The sequence below is a fragment of the Lasioglossum baleicum genome, chromosome 14, assembly GCF_051020765.1.
Source record: "Lasioglossum baleicum chromosome 14, iyLasBale1, whole genome shotgun sequence".
Taxonomy (NCBI): domain Eukaryota; kingdom Metazoa; phylum Arthropoda; class Insecta; order Hymenoptera; family Halictidae; genus Lasioglossum; species Lasioglossum baleicum.
In genome coordinates this window covers 5,785,974-5,795,872 of record NC_134942.1, presented here as the reverse complement: position 1 = coordinate 5,795,872, position 9,899 = coordinate 5,785,974, and the positions used below count along the sequence as shown (strand labels likewise).

General features: G+C 39.8%; 2 protein-coding genes across 3 annotated transcripts; one reads left to right on the top strand and one right to left on the bottom strand.

Moving 5' to 3' along the window:
* Positions 1–344: 344 nt before the first annotated feature.
* Positions 345–6,177, top strand: LOC143215688 (ubiquitin carboxyl-terminal hydrolase 8). 2 transcript variants are annotated; one of them, XM_076438026.1, is made up of 12 exons: positions 345–746; positions 829–1,149; positions 1,305–1,672; positions 1,745–2,651; positions 2,735–2,904; positions 2,978–3,116; positions 3,191–3,343; positions 4,051–4,287; positions 4,375–4,479; positions 4,552–4,758; positions 4,833–5,185; positions 5,270–6,177. In XM_076438026.1, the coding sequence occupies exons 2-12, from the start codon at positions 868–870 to the stop codon at positions 5,382–5,384; spliced, it is 3,036 nt and encodes a 1,011-aa protein (XP_076294141.1). In that variant the 5' UTR covers positions 345–746; positions 829–867; the 3' UTR covers positions 5,385–6,177. The 2 variants fall into 2 exon arrangements, with proteins under 2 accessions (XP_076294141.1, XP_076294142.1); XM_076438027.1 differs by lacking the exon at positions 345–746 and having other exon boundaries at positions 1,009–1,149; positions 1,333–1,672.
* On the bottom strand, positions 6,171–8,961 carry Pngl (N-glycanase Pngl). The gene is made up of 6 exons (XM_076438033.1): positions 8,615–8,961; positions 8,251–8,549; positions 7,950–8,177; positions 7,559–7,733; positions 7,075–7,494; positions 6,171–6,935 (listed from the first exon to the last, which is right to left on the bottom strand). Exons 1-6 carry the CDS (start codon positions 8,831–8,833, stop codon positions 6,363–6,365), a joined length of 1,914 nt encoding a protein of 637 aa, XP_076294148.1. The 5' UTR covers positions 8,834–8,961; the 3' UTR covers positions 6,171–6,362.
* Between the last annotated feature and the right edge of the window lie 938 nt (positions 8,962–9,899).

Genomic DNA, 9,899 nt, shown 5'->3' with positions numbered 1-9,899 from the left:
ACAGTTGTTTTGTATGTTTTACTGTTTTCACAGCTATGACAAGCTGTACATGTACATGACATAACATACAGTGTATACATGTGTATTTCGTGTATTTCAGATCGTGAGACGCGATTGGTCTACTCCTATAGCTTGTCTGTGACGCTATAGGAGGAAATTCTATTGAACAATCTCAGTGCCATTTAGATTTGTTATTGTATTTTGTTCAATCAAGATTGTTCTATATTTTCTATGAAGCATTAAATATAAATTCGATACAATAAGAAATGATTTTACAGGAATATTTTACTTTTGAATCATCCGGTACACTTCCAGCACTACAGAACCGCTTGACACGTCAGTAAATTGAGCGATTTTATTTTTGGATCATCCAGTATATTCTTTGGAGCAGTTAATGGCAGATGGCGTCGATTCGAAGTGTCCCAGTGGTCACGTTCAGGCACGTTCAGGAGAGCCATGGATATCAATCTAGAAGTAATCTAAAAGATTCAGCTGTGTCTGGTAAAACATAGCGTTTCTATTCGCGAACAGAAATGTCACTTCGTACCACTCTCTCTACACTATCGTGAGGTATAGTAACCTTGACACTAACTGACACTAATCGTACGTGTACGAACAACAAAGCTGGATAACCCAAACCCAACTGCAATCGCATTAGCGGTTCTTCATCAGATCTTCTTAACTTTGCATAATGCTCGCATCCTAATTTCACCAGCTACCTTTGGAAGCTTTATTTTAACCGAAATGTAAGTACACAGCTTCTCCGTTCGTGAATCGAATTTTCTTACGATCGGAGATTTATTTGTTTGTATTGCTTTACATTTGTAGATCTTCGTGACACATTTATGTGTACACACATAGTTAACAATGATGAACTCAAAGATGTCCGAGAAAAGGTCCTTGATGTACACAAGCATAAACGACCTGTTGCGAAGAGCAAAGGTTGATTACGAGAACAAAAGGCCGACAGAAGTCTGCAAAAGATTACCAGACATGTATAGCAAAGCTGAGGACAAAGCAAAACATGGGAACGAGGAGGACAGATTCATCATGTTGACCAGATGGCTAAATTCCATAGAATGGTTGAAAACAACATACGAGTACAAAGGCGACAAAATATACTCACTGACGGATTTGAACGTTAATCAGGTGGGAAGCCAGTTGTTTATTTTTTATTAAGTTTTACCATTCACAGATCAAGGTCTCTTGAATTCTAAACAACCTGAAGGGACACGCAATACTTCAACACAATACTGTCCAGATGTAAAAACAAGAGAAATCTATATATCATATTTACATTGTAGATCAATGAAGTAAAAAAAATACTTGCAGACTTGAATAGAAGATTAGACTCGAGGTACAAGCAGCAAGCAAAAGCAAGAATGACAGGAAAGACCAATAGCATGGAGAAAATGAAGACCGATGATGATGCTATCATCGACTCACTTATGTCCTCGATCGACGGTCCTATTGAACTGCCAGAAACACCAACCAGAGACCCACTGGCTGGCGATAACGAGGAGATCATAACATGTGAACAGCTGTTTCAATTGGTTCAAGACGAATATGGCAGATATCTGATAATCGACATCAGGTCTAAATCAGAGTTCGATAGTTCCAGAATAAGGTCTAATAAATATATCAACATTCCGAGCTCCGAGATAAAGACTGGGTAGGCAAGCGATATTTCTTTTCACAGGAAAGGATATTATTGTGCTCTAATACCTTTCTCGAATGGTTTTAGATTATTGGCGACACATTTTGAGAGGCGTATGCGCAAAGATAAGACAGCTTTGTACTTGTACAGACACAGAGCAGCACAGTACGTCGATATCACCATTTTACTCGACTGGAACACATCGAGCAAGACTCTGACATCCACCAATCCACTGAATGTGTTCAAAACAATTTTAGAGAATTGGGATCCCGGTATACTACACAAGAAAATCACTATTCTTGACGGGGGTTACGCGGAATGGCTAACTCGTTATCCAGCGTATACGACGAACCCTAATATCACCGCAGAGCCTAAATTAAATAATACCTCGAACGAAATACTGGATACCATCGAATATCCTGACTGGATACACCACGACAACGAGGACACTCCCAACAAAACACGCGAGAAGAAAGTGCTTGGCTTAAAGTCTGTAAATAAGGATGAGAACGCGAGTACGAACATCTCCACGAACGATATTGTCTACAAGCACATGGACGCGGACATACGTAACAATGTATCTACTATAAAATCGAACAACCTCATGAACAATGGCTCCACAATGAAGAACTGTTCCGTGGAGGTGGAACGGATCAATGTTAACAACGAGGTTTGGAAGCAGTTCAGCAAAGGTATGTCGAAGCTCGAACCCGAAAGGAAATTGAACGTAAAGAAGAAAAGCGATATCATCGTGAAACCGACTGTCGATCGCAGTAATAAACCAATCCTGTCAGACGAGTCCGAAGCTAAAAACGTGTTGAAATTGCTACGGCAGCAGTACGAACTAGCGAAAATCAAGATGCGGTTGATGCAGGACATCCTGGAGCAAGAACGCGCCTTGTGCATTCAGTACAGCACCGAGTACAAAGGTTCGAACGAGGAGGATTTCATCCGTGGTAACTTAGAATCTCTGTGCCGGAAATTAGAGGAGAAGGTAACGAACGTTCAACATTCTAAGGAAAGCTAACGAAATTTAACGATGTAAACCGAAGAACAACTTCACTTTTATGTTTTTAGAAACATGAGTACAAGAAGGTCGAAGAAGATCTTGAAGATAAGTATTCGAGAATGGAGGCGGTCGAGTTCACCATTCCCGAGTACCGTGAGAAACTTCATTTGGAAGTTAATCTTGCCACCGCGAAGCTGGACATGACGAACTTAGCCAAAGCGAGAAAGAAAGTCGGAGAGTAAGTGTTACTTTGCAATTTTTACTTTGCATAAAATTCCGCTGTCTAATAATAATTATTCATATTTCCGAAGGAAAACTGTGAAGAACGAATTGAAAGAACTGCCGAAGGAAATTGAACCTAGTGTTCACAAGGAGCCTTTAAAATCCGAGAGTTACACGCCAAGAGGCAGTGGTTTGGAGCGCTCGTATTCTAGTCCTAATTTGCTAAAGGTTACCCATCTTAAATTGGAGAATCGTCGTTTACGTAATTGAAAGCAGTAGATTAATTTGTTTCATTTGTTCAGTTGATAGATCGGAAAGCGCCAAGGGTGGACAGGACATCGAAGCCACAGACTCCACTGCATAGCCAAAATGGTTCGCACGGCACTGAGAATAAAGTGTCTCACGGCAGTTGGGCAAATCGTGAAGAGAGAATGACACCTGTTCATGGAAGTGTGGTAAATATAAAAATATAATTATAGTCTATAATAGATATAGAATGTGCGCACGTGATTTTGGTCCATGTGATTCTCATTTGATTAGACGCGGAGATAAACCGGTGCGATTGAGAACAATTAATCATAAAATCGATAAGAATGATCAGTTAGAAATTTCTTCTAGCCCGTGACTTGAAAAAGCACGTGAGCGCAGAAACGTTCGGCAGCTGTAAGGTATCTGAATCCAATTTGATCGTAGTGCGTCATGTGCATCAGTATTTACGCAGCCAACGTTACATTAATAACCGATACCTGTTCATTCTTCATTGTACCTCGGAGTGAAACTCGATTCTGTGTATTAATTTCTTCTCGGCTCGTTGATCGAGTATATTATGCGCTTATCGTGATGTAGAGTGTTGTGACGGAATTTGAATAATCTCTAAAGCATGTGAATGGAAGTGTTGTTATTGTACTGTAAACCAAAAGATGGTAAACTTGTCTAGAAAATTTTCGCCTCATTTTAACGTTCACTACTTCCGTAAGGTAATTGAAAGATGAAGATGAACTATCAATATTGCAAATTAATTTCGTTAAAATTTCGGGAGTTCCAAATACATTATAAAATCCACAATGTCTATTGCATCATGATAAAATATAATATTTAATTTTAGTGTGATCGAGATGTGATGTGGAAAAGATTGCAAAGTGTATTGACTTTCGTGTTACAGCATCCAGGCATTACAGGGTTGAAGAACTTGGGGAACTCGTGTTACATGAATAGCATTATACAATGCTTGAGTAACACGACGAATTTAACCAAGTATTTCACCGACAACATGTACACAGACGATCTTAACACGAACAACGATAACAACACACAAGGACAAGTTGTGGAAGAGGTGGCTCAAGTGATTAAAGCCCTCTGGAGAGGTCAATACAAGAGTATATCTCCCCATGATCTCAAGGTTCGCTTAATACTACATTTAACAAATGCAAATGACGCTAGACCTATTAATAACATTAAATTAAACATATGAAACTATAATTTACAGATCGCAGTCGGGCAGTACAAATTACAATTTGAAAGCTACGAGCAGCAGGATTCCCACGAATTCCTAACTTTCCTCCTAGACTGGATGCACAACGATTTGAAAAGGGTATGTCTCTAAATAAAACAAATGTTCTCTTATTTCCAGGATCATTCGGCTCTAATTGTATTATATTTTCAGAAGCATAAGGTCCCCTTGGTAATGACTGTTGCTGAGGAAGCGTGGTACAAAGCAATGGGATCTATGCAATCGATAATATCAAACCTGTTCTTCGGTCAGCTGAGATCCACCATTACCTGTAGCTTTTGCAAACAAAGTAGCACTACGTACGAGAGTTTCAATAGTCTGACGACATCGCTGCCTCACTCCAATCGGTGTACATTGAACGTAAGCGCGATCTTCTCGCATTAATCGATAGCGTAATTAATTGTCTGAGTCTAGACGAATTGTTTTGTTCACAGGATTGTATATTGAAATTCGTGACTGGCCAGAAAGTAGTCGGTTGGAAGTGTCCGAAGTGTCAGACGCCCAGAGAGGCTACGAAAAAGTTCGATTTCGTTAAACTGGCGCCTATAGTGGTGATACACTTGAATCGTTTCGCGGAGAGTGGTGGCTGGTTCGAGAAGAGGAACACCGCTGTCGATTTCCCCCTGACCGATTTTAATTTGAAATCATACTTGGTTATAGACAGCAATACACCTACCATTTCGAACATTCGTAGCTACAATTACAGTTTATACGCAATGTCTAATCACTACGGAACCATGGAAGGCGGCCATTACACGGCGTTTTGTAAAAATGCCACCCAGAACAAGTGTGTATACATTTGTTGTTCATTGGTGTTACAGTTTCATTGCATCGTTGTTGCAGAAGGTAATATCTATTCTCTGTTTCGTAGGTGGTACAAGTACGACGATCAGACAGTAACAGAAGTTACGGCGAACCAAGTTAAATCACAGAACACCAGTGCCTATCTGTTATTTTATACATCATATTCGAACAGCATTATTTAGTACCAGTATAAACAGTCGCGAGGCAAGGTTATTCGAATTTATTACTTAAATAGTCGTAAATGTTATGTGACGATGTAGATATTAAATATGTTTTGTATGTATGTGTATTAAATATGTTATGCGATGTACGTATAGGACTAAGATGGCATTACAGGCTTAAATTGGTGCTGGGATATGCGAAGTATATGTAAATAAATAATGGTAGGCGAAATACTGCAATTCCGATTGCGAAGTGAATCGGAAACAATATTTAAAGAGTTACTTTACTGTAGACCGGTACCGTGACATATTTCGGCAACATCGTTGCACTCTGTAATTATAATTATTTTTTCTTGGGTTCGTAAGAGTGGTTACGACATTCCTCTATATTTACATTCTCCTGAGAAAAGAAACTCTGTAAAACTGAAAGTATTTTATGCTTTATACAATGAATCACTGCACATTGCGTTGTTTCATCGTCTTTCGTTAGTATCTCGCATCTTTGTACTCGCAAACAGTGGACTTTGATCGAACACAACGATAGATAATTACAAATGGAGCACTTCCGAACGAGAATGTTATGTTACACCAGACGCGACATTGTTTTATAATGTTGGCGTTCGACGAATCGGTGACCATTAAAATAATGTTTCAAGACATACGGAGAGGAAACGCGTTGTCTTCAAACATATTGCTAATGCTTACGAAATTGTTGTTAACGAATGATTTGATATTCATTGGACACAATCTTTCGAAAGTGCCATCTCTAGTGTGCTTATTTTGTATATGGAATAAACATTTTCAAGCTTATAAACTCCCGAGAACTCGTCTTTATTTACAATTTAATTACAGTTTAATTACTTGCTGAATGAGCAACAGTTCTAGAATATTTTGTTCACTATGATTATTTAAATTCAACGGAATGTTAAATGTAGAACGTCTTCATTGTGTGATATTGGACTTTTCACCTTTATTGATCTATAATCTTGCTGTGTGTAACTACCGTTTTTTTAATTGAATATTAATTATGAAAGATCGATCCCCTTTGGTTTCTAAACTCTGTCGGAAAAGCTGCGCGTGTTGCCACGCACAGTCACCTTTGCCGCCGGAAACCGTCGCGGTAAGAGTTAATTTTATTGATCCCTCTAATTGATCTGTGGTGTGATTGGTACAATCGTTTATAGGAATTACTAGAGATTTTCTAGGATCTGTACTATCGAAGAAAGCTTCCAACTGCCACGATACGTTCGCTTCTTCATATACTTGTATCACAGTTTGCAAGTGGAACGTCGATACGCATAAATTCGGATTTGTAATTAGAAAACTCCATTTCACTTGCCCGGAAGTGGCTTCGGGTGAACGTGCCAGGTACACCATTTTCCAATCGGACTCAGATTTCCGGAACACTCCGCCTTGCACCTCGTTTGCACCGTTTTGCCAACCGGGCACTTCCTCTACCATCCTATCGTCGTCATCCATTACCCTATACACGTCCTTAACGATCGAATAACACAGATGAAATGTCTCGCCATACTTCGAAATATCCCAGGAATAGCTTGCTCGCGAACTCGACTAAAACGTACAATTCAAATAGTTTGCATTACGATCTTACAATTAGTGCTACTAATTGTTATCTTTGAAAATTATTTTGAAAGAAGATGGGTCAAAATAAACCGACTGAGGATTGCCAGTTCGTAGACACGTTCCGTACCTGAGCAATCTCTCCTCTCGCCAGTCTCCACTTGTAGGAACCGGTTGTCCTGCCCTGATAAATCCCATGGTTATCGGAATTCTGCTCGTTCGGCATACGTATTAATTCTACTAGTTCTAATAGCCTTCGTTTGGTCACGTATTGCCTACGTAACGAACTATAGTTGCTGGAACACTGTCGGTATTTGTTTAATAATTCAATGAACTGTAATAGATTAGTCTCGGAGCAGAGATTCCGTCTTTTCATCACGGCTGCTTGGTCCCGCGTGTACCGCCATGTAACATCCTGTACTTCGTCCTTTGAGAATGCTAATATATAGTTCAATTTCTTGTTCCAACCCTTTTCGTACATCAAAGGACGATCTATGACGTCCTCGCACGGGTCTACGTGGATCCATCTCTGCTCAGTTATCGACCATACCTAAAGTATTGTTTGTCGTTCGTGAATATACGTACTTATGACAAGTTATATTGTTCATCCATACCTCTATCCAAACGTGGTCAGTCTTATCGTATATAAATCTCGAGTCGTATCCCAACGAACAACAGAAAAGCATAAATACATTGGCCCATTCTCCGCAACGTCCGCGTCTTAGAGTCAGCAGTGGTTCTGGATCAGAGTAACGCGGGAATTTGACAAATGCTTCACAATTAGTACATCTAGAATAATACACAGTTCACTAATCAATTAATGGCCGCTGGTACACAGGTAGAACCAATAAGAACTTCCAATTTTTTTCTATTATTATTATACGAAGACGTCAGACTCAAGGTCACCTGGTTACAGATCATCGCACTCGTCTATTTATCGAGATAAAAAAGGGAGTTCTTATTGTCTCGCCCTGTACAAAATAAGAGAAAGCGTCGACTAATTACTTATGTATCTCTATTCTTGAACACCTAGGATCTTCGGAAGATACAACCTTGTGCAATTCGCAACTACCCATACACACTGAACACCTGGGACTATCAACCCATGTGAAAAATTTGTACTTAAACCAATGGGTGAGCTCCATTAGAAACAAATCCCTGGCGTCGATATTACTCTCTTCGAATTGTCCTTCGGTACTTGTTCCCGGATTCTCGTTGCTCAATTTAATCCTCCTGTAACGATAATGTGTTAAAGAAGAAATACAAAGGCAAAAGTGTTTATGGAAAAACTATAGTGGAAAATTACTCTCGTAGTTCTTTCATTCTATTCATGGTGGCTATCTCGAGCTCGGTGATGGGTACCAGTTTCTTTGCTTTGGTCTGTAAAAGTCTGTTTTCGTAGTAATGGGGAACACGTTGAAAATAATGGATGATTTCTGCGAAGAAGGCTCTCTCCACTGGATCGTTTGATTTCGGCAGCATATTGTAGGCTGCGGTATTGTCTATCACATTGTACTTGGTGGAGCATTTTTCGGACAGAAGATTCTCCAGAGCTAATAATTTACGGAGGGATGCTTCTGCCGGTAGGACCAGAGAGTCGGTAGCCTGTTAAACGAATGAAAACGTTAAAACTATGCCCAGACTTTGCGATGCAGCTTTAATATGATTACCTCGATAAATCCTATGTCAAATAAGCATTCCATAGCTCCAATAGCTGGAAGCAGCTTCTCAATGAGAGGGTCCTCCAGACCCACCTCTCTAAACTGCTTATCATTGGGATGAGACAAGATGTTTTGACAGACAGTCAATAACGCACACTCCGCATTGATTCTCACGATCTCGTCGTTCTCTTTTAACAAGTCTAAGCAACGTAGTAAACCTTTATCCATGGTCGAGCTGTACCAGCAATCATTGAGAACGATACATGTAAACTCCTGCGAAAAATGCAGTTTTGCAGATATGAGATATATTTTGTCATTGAATGGCGCTTATCAGTGACTGCAGTACTGCGTCGGTGAAGCAGTTTCCTATCAATTGTACATTGTAAATTATCGTCTGAAGGTAATAGTGGTTCGCTGTAAATGCCGCCATTTCACCACAGGTGGACGAGATATGGGAACCACTCTTCTGTGTAGGAAGTAGGAACTCGTCTGTGGTAAAACGCTCAAACTTGCAAAAAAATGTTCCAACTCCAACATAACTCATGAGTCCGGGAATATCAGTGAAAATCGAGTATCTCGTTTACAGTAAGTTAAATTCAATAAGTGAAATTCATTTTTTGACTACCAGAACGGGAGCTTTGTAGGTACATAGATAACAGAAACGAAGATAAGTGTTTGCTTGTGTACTATTTAGCTATTTATGAGTGACAAATTTTCCATGGAGATAGATGGTTTATTTAAGCTTTTCTTTCGAATGAGTACAGAGATGAGTACAAAGAAGATTGTATTAATAACCTTTCAGCGATGGCGCTCAGGCACTATTTGACTTACGCAGTTTTTCAACATATACGCGGAAATCGCTGGAACAAAGTTGGGGACTTACTGTACAGAGATAATAAATTTATTAATTACATTTGCACTTCTGTTATCTACTGTTATTCAAAAGTTAGGTGGTAACATGGTCAAACGAGTGCTTGTCAACATCAAGATAATACATTTATCCGTGAATTGTGTTCAAAGTGTTAACTAGAAGGAAATCGAATTAGACCAAAGCAATGAATATAAAATCCGTTTATTTCACACACGTAGTCGACATTTTCCCCTAACGAAATCGTGTTTTTCCGGGCATCTCGTGGGAACTTTTATGATCTGCCGGAATTCGACGCCCTCCTGCGGTTTCTCCGTGGTGGTGGTTGATATGTCGCCTATATCCCACAACCACACGTCCATGTTAGTGGAGGTCGTGGTCGTGGAGGTCGTGGTCGTCGAGGTCGAGGCCGTCGAGGTCGTGCTG

What these genes read in the sequence shown, in the direction of transcription:
- Pngl (XM_076438033.1), bottom strand. Translation starts at nt 8,833, where the DNA reads ATGGATAAAGGTTTACTACGTTGCTTAGACTTGTTAAAAGAGAACGAC. An exon ending in TTGACATAGGATTTATCGAG is followed by an intron (nt 8,550 to 8,614) that starts GTAATCATATTA and finishes TTCGTTTAACAG; the next exon opens with GCTACCGACTCTCTGGTCCT. An exon ending in CGAGAGGAGAGATTGCTCAG is followed by an intron (nt 6,936 to 7,074) that starts GTACGGAACGTG and finishes TGTACGTTTTAG; the next exon opens with TCGAGTTCGCGAGCAAGCTA.
- LOC143215688 (XM_076438026.1), top strand. Translation starts at nt 868, where the DNA reads ATGATGAACTCAAAGATGTCCGAGAAAAGGTCCTTGATGTACACAAGC. An exon ending in CGGATTTGAACGTTAATCAG is followed by an intron (nt 1,150 to 1,304) that starts GTGGGAAGCCAG and finishes TTTACATTGTAG; the next exon opens with ATCAATGAAGTAAAAAAAAT. An exon ending in TGCACAACGATTTGAAAAGG is followed by an intron (nt 4,480 to 4,551) that starts GTATGTCTCTAA and finishes TTATATTTTCAG; the next exon opens with AAGCATAAGGTCCCCTTGGT.